Below are 20980 nucleotides of genomic sequence, written 5' to 3'. Positions count from 1 at the left end.
CTGCTTCCTGGGACTAAGAGTTCCCTACTCTGCCGGGCAGTGGTGGCGCACGCCTTTAATCCCAGCACTCGGGAGGCAGAGCCAGGTGGATCTCTGTGAGTTCGAGGCCAGCCTGGTCTCCAAAGTGAGTTCCAGAGTCCCTACTCTGTCTTTACAAGTCCTGAATGTGTCTTCATGTGTATGTGTGTGCGTGTGCACCGTGTGTGTTTGAGTTTGTTTCGAAGCACATGTGTGCACATGCATTTGGAAGCCAGAGAAGACTCTTGGGTGTCAGGATCTAGAGAGACCAGCCGGTGAGCCTCAGGGACCTGCTGTCTCCGCCTCCTCAGCACTGGGAGGGAGTTACCCTGAGATACCCTGCCTGGCATCTTTGCATGGCTTCTCAGAATCAAACTCAGGTCTTCGATCTTGCAAGGCAAGCACTGTACCAACTAAGCCATCCCTTTGGCACCTTGGATGCATTTTTTAACATAAATATTGTGAATGTGACTTCCTACAACTGCCCAATCCCCACCATAGGGTCATAGAAAGGCAGACAGGAAAAACTGTTGTGATGGTATAGTTGTGATGGTCTGGCTTCCAACTGTCTGTCCACATCCCAACCCTTCATCTCCATAGAGGGCAAGAATGAGAAGTCGTGTATCACACTCATACCAGCTAGAGTCCAAGTACAAGTGCCTGAGTGCCAATCCAGGCCTGCTACCAACTGGGTATGCACTCAGGGTAATGCACCTTCCTATGCCTCTGTGTTCCTGATAGGCAAAATGGGTACAATCGTCACACCATGAAGTTTTTCTAAGAACTAAATGGGAACCTATAGATAAATTCCACAGCACAGAGTAAGCATTTGATGCAAATGAGCAGTGATTTTTCTTCTTCCTCCCAAACCAGCATCAATAATCCAGTGTTTTTCTAAGCTGGTCTGGGGAGATGGTTCAGTGGGTGAATCACATCCCTGCACGAGGACCTGAGCTGGAATCCTTAGGAGCCAGATGCAGTGGTAAGCAATCTGTGATCCCCGTGCCTCTGTGGAGACAGGGGAGGCCGAGATGGGAGCATCTCCGGGAGCCTGTAGATCAGCTGAGCAGGAGCATGCATCAAGGAGGAAGAGATCCTGCGTCCAAACAAGGCAGAAGGTGAGGGCTGACACTAGAAGTTGCCCTTGACCTCCACACACACAAACATATGCATACGTGGGGGTGGGGGGAGGAAGGAAGAGAGCAAAGAAAGAAAGAAGAAAAAGAGAAAATCTTACAGATTTGCCTCAAACACGAGAATTTTTAAGAAAAACTGAGTCAGAAGCAGTCATATGGTGCTCCATTGTCTGTGTTGGGGTGACAGGAAAGAAAGATAACTGGAGAGAACTGTCTGTGCTCTTCAAGACGAAGGTGGAAGAGTTTTGTATATACGAGATTAACAATTTGATCTTGGTGCCCTAGGAGCAAGACCTCCTCATTCATCTCACAGCTATGGGTCTTGGTTTCCCACAGCCTGGAATCATCCAGCTGAGGTGTTCAGCAAAAGAAGAGACACACCAATTCCCTCCTCAGACCATCACTACTCTCATAGAGGCATCTCGGGAGAGACAGCGGGTCAAAGGGCACTCCTAGTCTGGGACAGGCCATCTGTCTATTTCCCTCATCCTCATCTACTTGGACCTACTACTGAAGATCAAGATGTACTTCTTTCCTGGCAGCCTCTGCCTCCAGGACCCTCAAAAGCGAACGACCCCTCTTGTCATCTTACTTAAGAATTGTGAGTAATTTTCAAACCACACTGTTGCCTGTACCAGTGGCCAAAATCACGTGGTCCTTTGACGAGAAAGGCAGTATGCACAGTATGAAGAGCACTGTCCCAGGAGTCAGGAGACCGAGGCCTCAACTATGTCCCCTGACTGTAGCATGCCACCTTGAGCAAATCACTTCCCTCTGCTCAGCTCCAACATATGTAAAATGTGGAAATTAGAGGACAGGAGCTCCCTCTCTCTCCCTCTCCCCTCTCCCCACCCCACAATCCCCCGTGATCTCATCACTGTCCAGCTATGCTTTCCAAAAACAAAACAAAAATACTCTTCATGTTACCAAGGCCCTGTGAGCCCTAGTCTGCTAAGACAAGCATCGTTCTTAAAGTTCAAACACATGCAATTAAATGAAAACATCACATGTAAAACCACTTAACAATCAGTCTTTTTTTTTTTTTAATTCCAATATTTTCTTTACCTTGGGATTCCCCAAACGTGAAGCTGGCTACGACTCTATCCCACATTTCCCCTAATGTCTGGGAATAGGTGAGCACAATGTACCTGTGCATGCCTGCTTCCTGCGTTACCCAAACAAGTAACTCAGGTGCAGCAGTCTGGCTAGTCAGGTTCCCCTTAGGACAACAGGTCATTATACAGTTAACAACAATTCCCAGATGAGAGGGAATCCGGCAAGAAGCAGGGCAAAGAGGGAGGAGGCTGTAACTAAGACAGAGAACACTCTCCCTCTAGCCCGACATCTCTAGCTTCGTTTGTCCCTGAAGAAATCCACGGTTGTCATGACTAAAGATGTCCCCGACGGACACGAGCTTTGCCTGGGCCCCTGGAGAGTCACCTTCGTCAAGGCAGGGGACTTAACCCAGAGCAAAATCAGGCTCTGCCGTGGCCTTTCTGTAAGTGAAGTAGCTCACTTCTGGGACTGGAGCTTAATACCTTTATGCAAGAGATAGTTTTATTTTTCCACCCCAAAGGACCACTTTGGACTAGTCTACAGAACTTAAATTCATAGTTTCGACGAATCCCAAACAGACACTAATGTGTAGTAAACATGCAATTAAGAATCCTTTTACTACACAGACTTATGTTCACACTAATAGGCCATGGTTAGAATATATAAAACATAAAGAGGGCTGCAGGCTAGCTAAAACCATATGTGTGAATACTGAGGAGGAACTGGAGGGTTTCAGACGTGTCCACCCCCAGTCCTGCTCTTTACAGACAGGTGGGAGCTGCTGACCTCTTCTCAGCTGGCATGAGTGATAAGCAAGGCTCCAGAAGCCTCAAAACTGTTCTCGGGAGTTGCGGCTGGGGCTCCGCCATGACACCGAGGTGTCTCTAAGCATTACAGTCCAGAGATAAACGAGAGCCTTGGTCAGGGCTTCCCCGTTCCATTGCCATCGCTGTGCACGGTGGAGGACTGGAATTTCCGGTGATACACTTGAAAAGATTAGCTCCAAACATTAGTTCTGGAACAGCTGCTGAATCTCTCTCAGTACCAGAGGATCTCCCACAAAAGCACAGAGCAAAGGTACTTCCTCTCAGCCCTGCCCAGCCACGTCTCCTGACACAAGGAAACCCATTTCCCACCCTCCTGTTACTCGTCAGCTGCAGGGTAGCCCTTGGTGTCACAGTCGACAAGGATCTTCCCTCTTTTTTTTTTTTTTCATTCAAGCATACAATGATATATTATTTAAAAAATACATCTTATCTACCTCCCACTGGCAACCTCCCATGTGCCCTGGTATTCATGAACCTGAATACCAGTGGACTGAATGTCCTTTATTCTTCTTATTATTAATTAAATTTACTCATTTAATCTCAATCACAGTTTTTCCTCCTTCCTCTCCTCCCATTTCCTCCCCCTACCTCTTCCTGTAGGATCCTTCTTCAGCATAAAGTTGGGATTAAGTCTGGCTTCCTCTCTGACTAGCCACACACTGCTCCCACACTATTGTATAACCCACAGGGCCTGCATTTCTCCTGTCAGGTATCAGGGTGACAGGAAGTATACTCAGGTAAGGCAACAATACACTGTCACCTTGGTCATCTTCAGTCTTGAACCCTGTGATGGGCTTAGGTTCCCTCATTTTACTGAAAAGAGCTGACCACCAAAGACAGCGCATCTCTGTCCACGGCCTTTTGTAGTAGGCAGGCAGATCTAAACAGCTGTCCTGGCCACATGTCGTTTCTGCAGCCTGTGGCTGCTCTTCAGACCTGCAAACAAACCTTTGAGAAATGAGTCCACGCCTCCACGCAGCCGTCTCCTATTTGTAAGCAACTGCATTGCGGATGGCTTTTTCTTGTCTATACATTCTGTACTCTTCCTCCCAGCCCACAAACACCTCTATGAATACTGATTGGAGTCAATCAATCCTCCCTATTTCCCACTTCAGGCACGCAGAGTTGAATTCATGTTCCAGATCTCTAGGCATTTGTCCACTATTTTTCTTAGACTCACTCCCCCCCTCAAAGTATATTGGAATTCAAGGTTAGACCCCAACCCCCCTCTTCCTCTATGGCTCTGCTCTAAGAGTAGTAGTAGGTCCAAGCAGGAGCACCTGTGAGGAAGGCCCACATGTCAAGATGGCAGTCTCTGAGTAAAAGCCAGGATGTACTGGGAAGAAGTGGAGGGATTTTGGAATCAGAGATATGGCTAGCTGTTATACATTGTAAACATTCTAGCCCCCCTGCTTTGTTGTGCAGAATAAGAAATAGGTGCCCCTCAAGGTAAAGTTGAGGAGTTACACTCAAGGAGCGCTCCAAGAAGAGTGGGACCGCTTGTGTAAGCAGCTCTAGTTAGCAGAAGGTGAGGGAAAGCTGTGGAGGATGACGGACCTATGGTAGAGTTCACTTGCTGGCAGATACGGCCCCGCACACGCCGCTTGGTCTTACAAATAAAGTTTTGTTGTATTAGAATAGGGACCCCTGCGATAAGTTACACACTGCCTGTGGGCTACTTTCATATTACAAAACCAGATCTGAATGGTTCCAAAACAAACTGTACCACGACTTACTGTAGTCATGGAGACTTCCTGTGGCGCTAAAAAATAATCTGTCCGAGCATCTGCAATCGGTCCAACCAGCCTACCGTAACATCCCTTGGTTTAGGGGCTGGAGAGATGGCCCCATGGATAAGAGTGCATGCTGCTCTTGCAGAGGCCCCGAGTTTGGTTCCCAGCATCCACAATGGGTGGTTCACAAATGCCTGTAACTCCAGCTCTAGGGGAACCAGAGCCTTCTTCTGGGTTAATGTGCATATGCCTGCACGAATGTGCACATGACCCCACACATAATTAAAAATTAAAAAAAAAATCTTGAAAACAAAATCTGTGCTTAATTCTCTAACACAACATCACTGTAAGCCAACAGGGACAAACTCATGGCTTTGAATTTAAACAAGCTCACCTTACAACCTTGAAAGAGCAAGTAGATAAGGATGTCCTAGTCCATGGCTACCTAACAGAATGTTCTAGATGACGGAAATGTTCTGTCTTTCTCAATGTTGTCAGACGAGTTCTAGTTATGTGTGCCTCCTAGTTACTGGGCACTTCAGGTGTGGTCGGTGCAACTGAGAAGCTGAATTTTGCTTGTTAGTTAATTTTAGCTAAAATAACTCATGGCTTGTAGCTTACCACAGGGACCAGCTCAGACAGACCATTTGAGTCTAGGGCATGGGCCAAGTGTAGGGGATACACGGTAAAATCTAGTGACTCTCCACTATGAATTTACAGGCTATGGGAAGAGATGAAGCATGATAGTTACAGTGGCAGATGGAAAGAACTAGAAATTCAGAAATAATATCATAGAATGGATTACTATATAGATTACTATAGATGTAGTTAAGTTGTATCTGTCTGCATATACAAAACCCTGGGTTCAGCCCCCAGCACCATAAACCAGGTCATGCATGCCTGTGATTCCCGCAATTCCGGAGCTCAGGAAATGTAGACAGAAAAAGCTTAAGGTAATCCTCTGCTACACAGCAAGTTTAAAGCTAGCCTGGGCTACGTGAAACTCTTTCAAACAATAAAAATTAAAATAAACCAAGTATAGAGGATGTACTCTCTCCCCTTTTGGCTACTGAAGCACAGCAGTCCACGTAAGAGAGCCCTAGGGCCCTCATAACGCTTGCTGCTGTCCACTTAAGGACATGCTGTCTCCCTGGGTCATGCTTGTTACACTGATACACAGGAGGGATCATGTCAAACGCACATTAGCTACCTAAGGCAGAGCACTGAATAACTAGGTTAGTCAGGAACTAAGCATTCTTTAAACTAGGAAAATCCAGTTCCCCTTTCTCGATCCCTTCTCGACTTCTCATTTTTCTTCGAAGCCTAAAATCTAAGAGCAAAAGGAAACATGATCCAATACAGTCACAGCCTGGTCACGTGCTTTTGCTCACTCTCCCGCACTTGCTCCATCGGGGCCTGGAGGACACGGACATTCTTCTCTAGCACTACTTCCAAACATCCCCTTAAAGCTTCTAGAAAAACAGGCTGCCTGGTCTCCAACTTCAGGAGCTTTTGCAAACGGCAGGAATGGGGAGGAAAGACATGGGGTGGGGTGGGGGGAAGGGAAGTAGTAGAAGGAAAAGGAACACCAGTTAGAAACAACCGTGAAAGCACACAGTTGGTTCCTAGTCTCAGCCACCTCACTGCCAACGGGGCCTGACCAAGGTTGTGCACCCTCTGCAGACATAAGAAAGAGAGATGGTGACCTCTTTTTTTTTGTTTTTTGAGATCTTTCCATACTTCCTCAGTGCAGCCAGTTATGAAGAGGCTAAGTTTTACTATCTTTATCATTTGGTCTGTGTGTGTGTGTGTGTGTGTGCTTGTGTATGAGGGGAAAAAAAACCAAACAAGTCAAATTTTAAAAAATGTCATTTTGTGCATAGCCCACATTTATTTCACTTTATTTCACTTTATTTCACTTTATTTATTTATTTATTTATTTATTTATTTATTTATTTATTTAGCTAGCTAGCTATCTGTTTATTTACTTGGCTCACTATGTAGTCAGGCTATTTATTTGTTTGTTTGTTTGTTTTGACTCACTATGTAGCCTGCAACTCACAGCAATCCCCCCGCCTCAGCCTTACAAATGTTGGAATTACAGGTACGAGCCTCTATACCTGTCTTTGCACCAATTGTTCTTAGAAAATGCTCATCTGTTTAAATGGTATGTATAGAGGGGTATGTGCATGTGAGAGCAGGTGTGCTCGCGGGACCAGAGATGCTAGCTCCCTCGGAGCTGGAGTTATATATAGGCGGTTATAAGCCACTCCGGATCTTCTGGAAGAACAGCCCGAACTTTTACCAGCTGAACCATCTCTCCAGCCCCTTCCTTTCCATTTTAAATCAGATGGAACTTTTGTACTCCCACCCACACTGACCCCACCATCTCGGGGTTATAACACAAAAAGAACTCCATTTCCACAAAACGACAAAAGGAGGATAATTAGAGCCCAAACAATAGACTCACATCATTATGACAACGTAACCTAATAATAAAACCTTAAGTAGGTTTCATAGATAACAATTCTAGACGAACTCACTTACAATCCCTAATGCTAAAGTGGATGTACTGCAAGAACCCACAGGCCCTTCCAGCCTAGCAACCATTAAGTCAGAAGAGACTTCAGAAAGGAAGGATGCTAGAGTACCAACACACCCAGCCTCAGAAGGTACGGCTCCAAGGTCTAACCATAGGACCCTATGACAATAGGACTGCGGTCCTGGGAATGTCACCTGTAGAAACTATATGTCATTGACAGACAGAGAGGTGTAAGGGGTCTTTATGTGTGAAGACAGGAACCAAAGGCTTCAGCGTGCTGAGGTCCGACAAGGTAATCGAAAGTTCACGGTTCACTGAGACACAACCCAGCCATTGCAACCATGAAGAGCAGCCACAGAAACCTGCTCAAGATTGAGCCCTTCAAGGCTACATCATGGAAATAAGAAGCAACATGAGTCCCTGCTCCCTTCCTGAAGATCTGACCACTAATGGATGCTGCGAGAGGGGGTATCATTTTTTTTTAATGGGGAAGCAAGGAGACTAGTTAGATAGAGGAAAACATTCAGAGAAAAGAAGACCGATAACCAGGGGGTTAATGGTGGGTGAATAGAATCACAATGCATTGTACGTATGTATGAAACTATCGAGTAATAATCATTTTTTAGAGAAGAGCTCAGCATGTCCCTTTTACAGTGGGCGTGGGTAAAGGAAGGTTCACAGGACTTCTGATAGAAAACTCCTGGGCATTCAGTCCTCAAGCTCATAAGCCATTCAGTGTGAATGGACAGACACCATCTCATGCTGCAGGATAACCTGCTGCCAGAGCACAATGCGGTTAGATCAACGAGGCATTGTTTGTAGAGAACTCGATGCACCTGGAGTGGCCTTTACCGAACAGAACCTCTCTTTGTAAGAGGATTTTACCGGCTTGCACCCTTGAAACCAGCAATTTGGAAAGAAAAGGCCCTCCTTACAGAAACGCCTCAAACAAACATCCCAATGCAGAAAAAGGGATGGGCTGCTTACACCTGACGACTGAAATGTACTCCACTAAAGTGGCACAAGAGTGCCACTGGGCTGGGTTTGATGTGCCATTTCCAATCTTTTTCTGTAAGATAGGACATGGTTGCAAGGACACATGCTATTTCATAAGGTAAAAAGGGTTTTAAGAACATTGACGGTCAGGCGGGTGAGATGGCTGGGGGTTGGGGGTGGGTAGGGCAAAGGCCCTTGGCTCTAAGCTTGAAGACCTGCGTCCCATCCCTGGGGCCCACCTAGTGGTAGGAAAGAACCGTCTCCTGCAGACTCTCCTCTAACCTTCCCAAGCATGCAGGCACCCCAACGCATTAAATGAATAATATAATACCCTTTTTAAAAGCATGTTCAAGGTCATGCTACTATACTGTTTCCCGCTCCTGGACCAGCCTTTATTTCTACACCTTGCTGTGTTCTCTAGAATTTTAGAACCATGCCCCCAAAACGGTTTATAAAATGTATCTGATCATAAACTATAACAGCAACTACTGATTAAGGAAATGTTCACAGGAGGATAGTTCTAGATTTATATGATCTTAAAAGGATAGTCATATGATTTTCTACTAATGAGGTAAATTCAGAGCACAGGTAACTACATGGGCTAGCCTACTACAAAATTCAGTCCTAGGCTAGATCTTCTGCTCAAGGGAAAAGGTGTTACTTCTTAGGGTAAGGCAGGTCAATGGATAAAGGGCTTGCCATGCAGGCATGAGGACTGGAGTCTGCATCCCCAGCACCTACATAAAAGCCAAGGTGGTACCAGGCCCAACTGTAATCCCAGCACTCAGGAGGTGGGGATGGAGGACTGCTAAGTGAAAGCTGGAGCACTAACTGGGCGGTGGTGGCGCACACCTTTAATCTCAGCATTTGGGAGGCAGAGGCAGGTGGATCTCTGTGAGTTCAAGGCCAGTCTGGTCTACAGAGTGAGTTCCAGGACAGCCAGGGCTACACAGAAAAATCCTGTCTGGAACCCCAACCCCCTAAAAATGTCCCCATTGAGTTGGCCGGTAAATGGTCTGTGCCTTAGTTAGGGTTTCTTTTGATTTGAAGAGCCACCACGACCACGGCAACTCTTAGAAAGAAAAAGCATTTCATTGGGGTGGCTTACATTTTCAGAGGTTTAGCCCATTATCATCATGGTGCGACTTGGTGGCCTGCAGGCAAACTTGGTGCGGGAAAAGTAGACAGGTGTCCTACACCTGACAGGCAAAGGAAGAGGTCTGAGACCCTGGGTGGCATCTTGAACATATACGAGACCTCAAAGCCCACCTCCACAGTGACGCACTTCCTCCAACAAGGCCACACCTGCTCTAACAAAGCCACACCTCCCAAGAGTGCCACGCCCTTTGGGAGGGCCATGGTCTGTGAGACACTTTCTTGATTTATGTTTGATGTGGGGGATCCCCGGCCACTGTGAATGGTGCTGCCACTAGGAAGGTTGTATAAAAAATACAAAATATGCCAGGCGGTAGTGGCGCACGCCTTTAATCCCAGCACTCGGGAGGCAGAGGCAGGCGGATCTCTGTGAGTTCGAGGCCAGCCTGGTCTCCAAAGCGAGTTCCAGGAAAGGCGCAAAGCTACACAGAGAAACCCTGTCTCGAAAAACCAAAAAAAAAATATATATATATATATATATATATATATATAATATATATATAAATATAAAATAAATATATAAATTAAAAAAAATCAAGCTGAGGGAGCCGTGGAGAGCAAGCCAGGAAGCCAGGAAGCAGTGCTCCTCTGAGGCTTCTGATTCAGTTCTTGCCTCCAGGTTCCTATTTGAGTTCCTCCCCTAACTTCCCTCCATGATGAACTATGACCTGGAAGTGTGAGCCAAATAAACTCTTCTTCCCTCCACAGGTTTCTTTTGGCCACAGCGTTTATCATAACAACAGAAAGCCAACCAGGGCACTGGGTCAACAACAAAAAACAGTGACATGTATACAACAAAGAACTGTTCTCATGTTCAACTTACTGAGGCTGGAAACTACAAAATATTTCACAGAGAGAATCGCCTTATTGTTAGGAAATACACTAATTTATTGAGGTGTAAAGGGCCATGAAACAGTTTGGGAAATTTATCTTGTCTGTTGAGAACATGCATACATACACGTGACATGCATTAAACACGTCACTCAATATAACAAGCTATTCTATCATCCATACTTTATTATGTAGAAATCAGTGTGTGGCTTTGGAAGCTGAGGACAAATGACAAAGTGAAATGTTAATCCAGATGTGGCCGCACTTGTGTGTAATTCTAGCATTAGAGAGTCTGAGGCAGGAGGATAAGGTGCTCAAGGAGAGCTCTGGCTACATGGTGAGTTTGAGGGCAACCTTGGACTATGCGAAGCACCGTCTCAAAACAATAGCAACAATAAGAGCAAGATCAACCTGGGCGCAGGAATTTACATTCTTTACCCTCTCCTCGCAATTTCCCCCAAGTTAGAATTACGCGTACCTAGGAAGGTAGTGGAAAGTTTTTGTTAGAGAGGGCTTGTGTGTGAAGCTTTCCCAGTCCCCAGGTCCCCAGAGGAGTTTGCCTTAGTGGGGTCTACACAAGCTCTCAACCAGGTAGGTCCATAGGTATCCTGGGTCAGCACACGGGCCACCACATTCACAGGTGACAAAGATGTCAAAACGTCGGACAGCCCTGGGAGTCTGACCAGGCAGAGTGCTGCCGAAGCATCCCCCTGACTGAGTCACTCAGGGAGGCCAACTAAGCAGGTTTTAATGCGCCCCCAACTTCCTATAGTTTTTCATTATCCAAAACTTAGGGAAATTTGAGATGCTAAGAAATTGAGGGGAAGGAGGAGAAAATCCTGCCACACTGGAAAAAAACATTTTTTTCTCTGGCATCTTTCCTTTCAGCCTCTAAGGCTTAGAAGAGTTGGGACTGTTATAAACTGTGTAGTTCTGTCTGTTTTTGTTTGTTTGTTTGTTTTAACCTAATATAAACATCTCTTTTGACTGGGTGAAAATGTTTCATTATATACGCACACTTCACCATTTACCCAGTTATTTCGCTAACATTGGTGCTTTATTTGTTTGCAATGTTTATGATTCACAGGGCTAAGTTAAATGGTTTTGCTGTCGGCCAGGCATGGCGTCCCATCCCTCAATCCCAACACTAAGGAGGCTGACACCGAGAATCACGAGTTCAAGGCCCGCCTGGCTGCATAGCCAGTTCCTATCTTTTTTTTTTTCTCCCCCGCTAGCTCCTGTCTTAAGCTGCCTTCCTCTCCCCACAAGAGACGTTTATCTTCACCTTGCTTACTTAAAAAAAAAATCTGTTTATAATTCGGTGACAGCGTCCCAGAAATAGAATTACTAGACCAAACAGTATAAGTATTTTCAGCATTCAATAGAAAAGATTCTATCCAGCCTGTAGGAAGGTGAGCACACACTTTTATCTGTAACTGGAAAGGAAACATCTGAATGGGATTTCCAGAGGCGGCCTTCACTCAGGAAAGGAAGTTCCAACCACAGCAGGGGAACAAAATTGCAGCCTTCAAGTCAAACTGAGCTCAGAGACAAATAAGTACTGTAAGCTATTTTTGCTCTTAAAAGAGAAAAGAGCAAAATATTCCAGCATCTATCCGCACACACGGACTACTAAGTGAGAGATGTAGGACACAGCCTCAGACAAAGAGGAAACTCTTTATGTTGTGGGTGGCTATCATCTAAATGACCTTCCTGCCCCCTGGATTGAGTGAGACCCTAAACATTTAGGTAGGAAGTGTGTGTGTGTGTGTTTTGCACTATTTATTTACATGTTTATAGACATGTTCTCGGATAGCTCAAGTATGCATGTGTAAAGGAATGTGTATACATAAAGATATAGATTGAAAAGCCAAGTTCACATCTAAATCTTGTAGTCTAGTTAGCTTACAGCCATTTAGGTTTGGACTCCCTTTATTTTTTTTCCTTAGCCCTGTGGCATAGAAAAGGGAAGTGTGGGTTGGCAATATGGCTCTGTGTATTGAAAGTTCTCACTACACAAGCCTGAGTTTGATCCCTGGAGTCCACAGCAGAAGGAGAGAACTGACTCCTCAAAGTTGTCCTCTGACCTCCACATGTGTGCCATCACACGTGCACATACATACAGACACATACACACACATACCGTACACACACACCATACACACACACATCATACACACACACACACACATACACACACACCATACACACACACACAACCCATACACAAATTATATATATACACACACACATATATATATATATATATATACACACACAACCCATATACAAATTATAAAATTATACACACACACACACACACACACACACACACACACACACACACATATATTAGTTTTTAGAACAGAAGCGAGGAAGGGCTCCAGTAGTTAGAGATGTGCAGTTTCATGCCATCTGTCCTGAGCAAACAACTAGCCTCTTGTTTGGGTGAAACGTCTCTGAATTACATTCCTTCATTTGCTAAATGACACAGTTAAACAAAAAGTCCCTCAAAGTGACTCGCAGGTCTCTGATTCTGCAACATTTCCCAGTTTCAGCAGTGCCGGGGAGGGAAATGGAAAGAGATGATCCTCTCTGAGTGCATTATTTGGAATAGATGCTCAGAAACCTTTTCTAGAAGAACACACTAGACCCAGAAGCACTTAGCAAAGGAAAGGGCTCCACAAACTCTGGATTTCCCCCTCCTTTAGACAGCAGGGGTGAGGCTGAAAGCCCTACCATCCCAGAGGAAACAGAAGAGGCTCTGGATTTCCCCCTCCTTTAGAAAGCAGGGGTGAGGCTGAGAGCCCTACCATCCCAGAGGAAACAGAACAGGCTCTGGATTTCCCCCTCCTTTAGACAGCAGGGGTGAGGCTGAGAGCCCTACCATCCCAGAGGAAACAGAAGAGACTCACCATGGCCATTGCAGTAGTAGATCCACTTCTCCCGGTTCTGGGTCGAAGTCAAGGATTTCTTCAGGCCCGCCTTTTCCACAATGGCACTGGGGTCCTGCCGGGGCCCCTTCTTGAGAGTCCTGGAACTCTTGCGGATGCTGCACACCACGATCAGCACCAGCGCCAGCAGGAGGAAGAGGACAATCATCCAAGGCAGATGCTCATTGATGTCGAAATGCTTGTGCAGGTTCTGTCTGGGATGGCCCCGCTTGGGGGCCTTGATGGCCGTGCTGGACTTCTCGCCAGTGGCCTCCATGGATGTGGGTAGCAGCTTCAGAATGTGTCTGTGGTGGGGGCCTTGCTGGTGGGTGACTTGTGGTGGGCTCGGGAGGGTCTTGTTCATGCCTTCCTCCCCACTTGTTGAGCTTGTGTTGTCGGGGACTGTCCCTTCCTGGATGCCACTGGGTACCTTTGGTCTAACAGAGGCAGTAGAGTTGGATTCTGTTGAGTTCATGCCTAGAAGAAAGAGTAAGGAGGGGGAAGAGCTTTTCCATATTTGGGCATCTACACATTCTCTCCTGTCCCTGGTCAGGTCACACAGTCAAAGAAGATGTGACTGATGGAGCTTAAGGTCAAATATTATTTTGCACATTTTCATAAAGGTCCTAACAGCATCTTTATATAAAAGGTTAAAAATCTGAATAATTAAACTCAGTTTCTGGTACCCAGGACACGGGCATCCTTGGAGATCCAATGTTTGAGCTCCAAATCGCTTCTCCTAGCCTTCAAATACTAAGTGGAGAAGTGTGCGTCTGCCGCTAGTCAACCCTCCATTGATTTGATTCCGCAAAGAACTCGCTTCAATTAAACTCTCTGTGCATTCTCCTCCTCTCTCACCTTTAGCTTTATTTCATGACTCAGTGGTGAAACAGAGCCTATGACTAAGATAAAGAAAAGAGCTCAGGCCCAAATCCAACCCTGCACAACAGGTCGGGAAGTAACGGAGGCTGGACCCTCCAGCGGCTGTAACCAACAGATAACACAGCTGGGGGGGGGGGGCTCTGTGGACTTCTGAGACGTTTCCACATTAGCCGTCATGAAAGAGTGTGAGGCAGGGGAGCTGAGAATCTCGGGGGACGGAACCTGGCCTGGGTCATCCCCTGGAGCTCTCACACCCATTTCTTCTTTGCGAAGACGGTGGGGGTGAGAGAGCATCCCCTGTGGTTATCAATGAAGACCAGCCATCGGCACACTCGACAGTGTGCTAGGACGCGCAATTTACATTGGCCGTCATCGCATAGAAACTAAATGCCATGAAAGAGGATATGGCGAAATGTGTTCATTCTGTCTGAGGGTGGACTAGAATGCTAGGCAAACAGGGATACCACAGAAAGGACATGAAGTCAGGATTGCTGGGGAAAAAAAAAATTAAGTTGTTCTTCTCCAAGTGTCAGGGCTGGGTATCTTTATGTGGATTTCAATTCACTTGCTTTCTGAAGTTTTTAACTTCCTTTCCTATGATTTGGTCCTACCTTGGACGACAGTCCTTTTTCCTGCCAGATATGATGACAAGCTCCCCCTTACTGTCTCTCCTTCCGGCTTTGTCTAGCCTGGATTAACTCCATGGTGCATAACTTTTTAATCTGAAAGAAACCTTAAACGTTGAAAATCACTCATTTACTCACTCGGCCAGTTCGGAGCCGAGAGCTGAAGGGGTTAAGTGATTTACGTAAGGTCACACACTGTCCTTATTGCTCTCCGTTCTTATTGGCCAGCTTGATGTAACCTAGTTTTTTAGGTGTCTGTTGTCTCCTAATAGAAACCTTCTGAGTTTAAATGTTTCTATTAAGTCCAAAGAAGCCAAATTTAATTAGCCACAAAAATGAAGGCTCCCTTCTCCAAGGGATGATTTTAGATTCAGCAAAGTGGAGAAAACATCCTTAGTTATAAGCCCACTCTACTGAGCTCAAAGCCTTCCTCCAGCAAGAAAGTCATGAGGTTTAAGTTACCTTGGGGCTCATAGGTGGAGGAAGGGACTTCATGGGATCCCATGTGCTCAGGGTGAGAAAAGAGAGCTGTGCCAGGGGAAGGTGGGGCTGTGCTGGAGGACAGGCGTGTGCCACAGACGTTGTCTGTCTCCTTGGTCCCCGGCTTGACCACCACCAGGTTCTGACCCAGACAGTCTGTGTGGGCTTTGCATTTCATCACACTGGAAGGCACGTTAGAGAAGGTGCCCCGAGCACACTGCTTGCACCTCACATCCTCATTCTCCGTCCCTTTCTTGCGCACACCCCAGCCCACAGGGCACACTGTATGGGGAGCGCAGGTACCGTTCGACTGATACATTCCAGGTGGGCAAGTGCATTCTCGGTCAGTCAAGGCAGCACAAGGAAATCTCTCGATCATCGGCCATGGGCACGGCTGACTACAGTCGTGGCATCTCTCTATGCCGTTCTCATGCCTGGTAAAGGTCCCCGCAGGGCAGCTGCTGCAAACACGCAGGCTCACGTTGGTGCAGTGCTCGGAGACATACGTTCCTGCTGGACACTTGTCACAGGTTAGCACCTGGCCAGTGGTGCGGTCAACATGGCGGTACGTGCCCGTGAGACTCGGAGTCTTTTGTTCCGTCTGAGCTGTGATGGTGCTGAGGAATCCCAGCTGAAAGAAATTAAGAGAGGTGTCAGCTAGGAATGGAGGAGGGCAAAGCGCCACCCATAGCAACAATGCCGTCATCATCACCGTTCAGGATCCGGCTGGTACCACATCAGCTTGACGTCAGAAACAGGGAGGCCTGTGCTGAAGTCGTCAGTTCTACAGCACCTGCATGCCTGATGATAAACTTTTGTCTTGTTTCCTTTTTATAAACAGGCATACTTTTGACCTTCCTAGTACGTGCCTTAAACATCAGAGCTGATGCTTTTAGAATCAAACCGTGTCTGTCCCATTTCTGAAGACCATAACGGATAGGTGCATATTCCTGCAGCACCCACTGAGGGAATCGATCTACACACTGAGCTGGGTCCAGCAAGAACAATTCAGCAGCCATTTCATGCCTAAGATAAAAACCTCGCCCAGCAGCCAGAGTTACACCAGCTTCCAGAATAATAACTTGGGGGACCTGGTGGGTGTGGTGGTGGTGGTGGTGGTGGCGCACGCCTTTGATCCCAGCACTTGGGAGGCATAGGCAGGCAGATCTCTGTGTTCAAGGTCAGACTGGTCTACAGAGTGAGTTCCAGGACAGCCAAGGCTACATAGTGAGACCCTATCTCAAAAAAAAAAAAAAAAAAAAAAAAAAGAGAGAGAAAGAAAGAAAAAAGGAAAGAAGGAAAGAAGGAAGGAAGGAAGGAAAGAAAGAAGAAAGGAAGGAAGGAAAAAGGGAAGGAATATGGCTAATTCTTGGCTTCCGATATACTTTGTTTTTCTTCAGTCTGAGCCTGAAGGGGCAGTGGGGATGGTCAGGGGTGGGTAGTGGTTGATTTTCTCGTCGAGAAACGTAACGTCATCTTGGAGACTGAGAAAGAAAGAGCCTGCTGCTTGCGGTAAGTTCTGTGTCTTCCCTTTCAGCTTTTGGCTTTGCGCTCCTTTTCCTGCTCCTTCTACTTGTACAGCGAGCACAGACACCCTCTTCCAAGCCCAGCAGATGCACTGAGTGGAGGAAACCATCTGCCCAGTGGAGCCCAAGCACAAGATTAGTGTGGTGCCTCCACTCCCACATCTTAGGCTCAGAAGTGTGCACCCTGGGGAGATACACAAAGCTCTAGGAAACGGAGCCTCAACACCGGCCACCCCTACCCAGGGCTCTGATCCACGGAGCCACCCCGGCATGCGCTTGTGGCTGGCTGCCCACCAGCCCGGAAGAGGGTTCAGACTTGCGAGTCTAAGATGGGAAATGATAGGTACTGTGCCAATCCCCTGGTGTCTGACTCGTCAGAGGCCACCTAGCAGTGTACAAACCCCACCCCACCCCCACCCCACATTCCCTACACTCCACAGCACACTTGCTCTATTTGGACTTCTTGATTTCTCGGGGTATAGGGGGGTTGGCAGTAGTTAGTTCACTGTGAAGGTATTTTTCTTTTGAGATAGAGTCTTACTTTATAACCCAGGCTGACCTCAATCCTGTCTCAGACTCCTCAGTTGCTGGGGTTACAGGTATGAGCCACTGAGCTAGGCTAGTTATTTTTGCTAATTTTTTTTTTCCCAGTTGGTTTTGTTGATACAGGCTGCCAATATGCAACCCAGGCTGATGTCAGACTTGCAATCCTCCTGCCTCAGACTCCCAAGGGCTGAGATTACAGGTAGGCTCAACAAAGCCTGGCTTATTTATCAGTTAAGAGACTATAATATTGACCTATAAATTACCTCATACAATTCTGTCTCCTACACACGGAGTAAAGGAGAGTGTGGATTAACTGTGTCTGGTGAAGTGGAAAGAGGAAGAAACCAGTGGGACAGAAGCAGGCCCTGGGCTGGACAAAGATCACAGGGCTGACTCTTGGCCAAGGAGCAATGGGAGGGAGGCCCCAAGCCCCTCGTTTCTCTCTCAAACAAGCCGCTCTGCTTTGCAAAGCTTAATCGGGATTCTGAGTGAGGGTCCTTTGCAAAGCTTAATCGGGCTTCTGAGTGAGGGTCCTTTGCAAAGCTTAATCGGGCTTCTGAGTGAGGGTCCTTTGCAAAGCTTAATCGGGCTTCTGAGTGAGGGTCCGTTTACAGCAAAACATTACTAAAGCAAGGACTACAGGAGCCTCTATAGTCTCTTCCGATTCCAGACAACGGCTAATCTCACTGTGCCAAAAAAAACGGGGGAAAGCATCCCACTGGATGCATTTTCCTCCCAGAGACTGAAATGGAGGAAGAGACAAGGCACCTAAGGAAAGCTATTCTCCTAAGGGCTTCAGTCAACTAAGATGTCCCTATCTAAACTAGAGCTTTCCCGTCAGATGTGGAAGCACTTGCCTGTAATTCCGGCACTAGAGAGGCTCGGGGGAGAGGAACGCAGGATCCACACTGGTCTGGGCTACATGAAGAGACTTTGTCCCCAAACAAAACAATATCCCCTTGTGATGGAGCACGATTGTAAACCCAGCACTTGAGAGGCTGAGGTAGGAGGATCAGGAGTTCAAGGCTACGTCCTCGGCTACGCGGCAAGTTTGAAACTAGCTTGAGCTACCCAAGAACATGTCTCTAAATATATAAATAAATAGCGCAAAACACACACACACACACACACACACACACACACACACACACACACACACAAGCTTTTCCCTCTAACCTAGATCAAGTGAAAGACAGTATGTAAAGATAGCCTTGGCACAATATAAAAAAGATGATAGTGAAAGATAATGTTAGAAAAACAAAACAAACAAACAAACAAACAAAAAACACTGGAACAGGGACTCTAAGTCATTGACAGGTGCTGGATAATGAGAACAAGAAAGCTGAGGCTGGGTCCTGCCAACCACAGCCCTTGATTCCCCACTCTGTGTGGACATGGATAAGACAGATCAGAGGGGTCTACAAAGTCTCAGGCCTCAAATACGGCACTAAAATTGCCTGGGGAGAGTAGGGAGATGGCTCAGATGTAAAGTGTTTGCCATACAAGCATGAAACCACAGTTCAGATTATAAGAGCCCATGCAAAGGGCAAGTGGGTGCAGCGGTCTACCTGGAGTTCCAGCGTAGGAAGTCAGGGGATCCCTAGAGCAAGCTGGCCAGAGACTACCCATATCAGCAAGCTCTGGGTCTGATTGGGAGCCCCTGCCTCACTGAATAGGGTGGAAGAGTAATTGAAGATGGTTCTCACATCAACCTCAGGCCTCCATGTGCACATCCACTCACACATGTGTTCACACACACACACACACACACACACACACACACACACGAAAATGGAAAAAGAAAACACAATACTGCCTGGGATGATTTTTGAAACTACTTTTCTACGTCCCACCTTATCTCTGAGATCACTGTGAATTGACAACAGGGAGAGGAACTGATTTTGTTTCGCTGTTTCTTGTCTTGGAGCTCTCTGAGTGTTTCGGACATCCAGCTAAGTTTTGGACCCCTAACACTACGCCAGGACCCCTCTGGCTCTAATATTCTTTGATCCTGAGCCACATTTTGGACACAGCCCAACTGCACTATCAGAATCATCCCCTCCATCTCTACCCAACCTGGCATTGTTAATTACCTTGATATGGTTCTCTTGATATTGCATTTTACCACCCAGAATAAACATCCTTGTAATAATCCTATCAGCTTGGAACTGCTCTGTGCGCATCGACTCATCCCCAGAGAGAGTCACTGTAAACGTTGGCGGCCACCTTCCCAGGCCCTTTGCTGAGCATTTACACAAAATACACATACACTCGAGTCAGCTTCTCTGTCTCTTGTTTGGGTTTGGTGTTATATATGCAAAGGAAGAGCCAATCACCCCAAAAGTCTGGAATTTCTTTTTTACTAACTCCTGGTACTCCATCACTGAGGTCCGTCTGTATAAACATACAAATTGCCTCATTCTAACCCTTCAGCTTTCTTCCACAGAATGAGTCCAGGCTAGAGAGCTGGCTGAGCTGTGAAAGGCGAGACTTACAACCAATAAAATGGGGCTGCCTTGCTTTAGAAGGTCTTCCCACCGAGGCTGCGTGGACTGCTTCCTGGTGTATAGGTCAGCGGACACTTTTCTATCTTGCTTACTTCCCTCTTCCCCTTCGTATGTCCCACCCAGATCCCCTTTTTTCTTTCTTCCTCATTCCAAGAAGCCGACACAACCAAACTGCTCTCGGCCTTTTGAAATCCAAAATGCAATCAATAACCTGAAGCCCTCGCTCCATTCCCTCAGCCTTAAACAATATAAAACATATACACACATAAATATGTGCATGTACATATATGCACCCATGGGTGGATTAGGCTAGAGTCGAAGGAAGAGCTGCATAAAGACTGTGAAAACAGGAGGCATACTCTTACCCAACCTGTCTCAATGTCAACAGGATCTTGGATTGCTCGCTTATTAGCAGGTTGGACTGGCAGTCAATCAAGCCTAACCTTCTGTACGTTGTGATTTGGTCAAGTCCCACCATCCTTATGTAGCCTTTAGAACTCTTTCTAGACACCTAGATGCCACGCAGATGAGCAAGCGGCCCATCACATTTCCTGTTTCTGTCCATCGTATTAGTACCTAATTACACAGTGTCTCGTAATGTTGGTTGGCAGCCGCCTAAGTGTATATACTTATCTTCCCTTAATGGTTATAAGCAGCTCAAGGCTAGGGACCGCCACATAGACTACATTTCCTCACTTGCTCAACTACCTAATGAAGACTAGAAAAATAATAAGCAAAGCATCCTTCAAGCCAGGGGCCAGTAAAGGCAATCCAGCTGCCATGCCAGCTGTTCTTATAAACAAGCTTTCTAGAATCCAGGCACCAATGTTGGTAGCACTCATGGGTGCTTTCATGCTACTGTGGAAAAGCTGAAAAGCTACACCATGCCCAGAAACCTCCACGGCCAATTGTTATCATTTGGCCCTTTACAGACAAGGTCTGCCAAGTCCCAGGACGAGCATCCAAAGAAATACCAACAATACTGAGACCAGAAGCTCATGGGAACTCCCCAGCACGCCCCCCTCCCCATGAGCTTCTCAGTGAGCACTGAGTTCTCTCTCTCCCTCTTCCTACACCCACTCTAACACACACGCTCAATCTGATCCTTTCACACCCAGCTTAAAACTCTCACTTCCCACCTGACATCCGATGAAAAGCAAAATCAGCCAGAGAGACAAGAGACTTC

The 20980-nt window shown here is 46.6% G+C and overlaps 1 protein-coding gene across 1 annotated transcript in view; it reads right to left on the bottom strand.

The window, feature by feature from the left end:
- The window catches only part of Tnfrsf21 (TNF receptor superfamily member 21), a 72337-nt gene that overhangs the window by 35184 nt on the left and 16173 nt on the right, over window positions 1–20980 (bottom strand). The window contains exons 2-3 of the mRNA XM_059281762.1: window positions 15198–15846; window positions 13210–13704 (exon numbers count right to left, since the gene is read on the bottom strand). Coding sequence (XP_059137745.1) covers window positions 13210–13704; window positions 15198–15846 — 1144 coding nt within the window. The remainder of the gene's footprint in view (window positions 1–13209; window positions 13705–15197; window positions 15847–20980) is intronic.

This window comes from Peromyscus eremicus, chromosome 16_21, assembly GCF_949786415.1.
Source record: "Peromyscus eremicus chromosome 16_21, PerEre_H2_v1, whole genome shotgun sequence".
In the NCBI taxonomy this organism is placed as follows: Eukaryota; Metazoa; Chordata; class Mammalia; order Rodentia; family Cricetidae; genus Peromyscus; species Peromyscus eremicus.
This window is presented reverse-complemented; position numbering and strand designations above follow the sequence as displayed.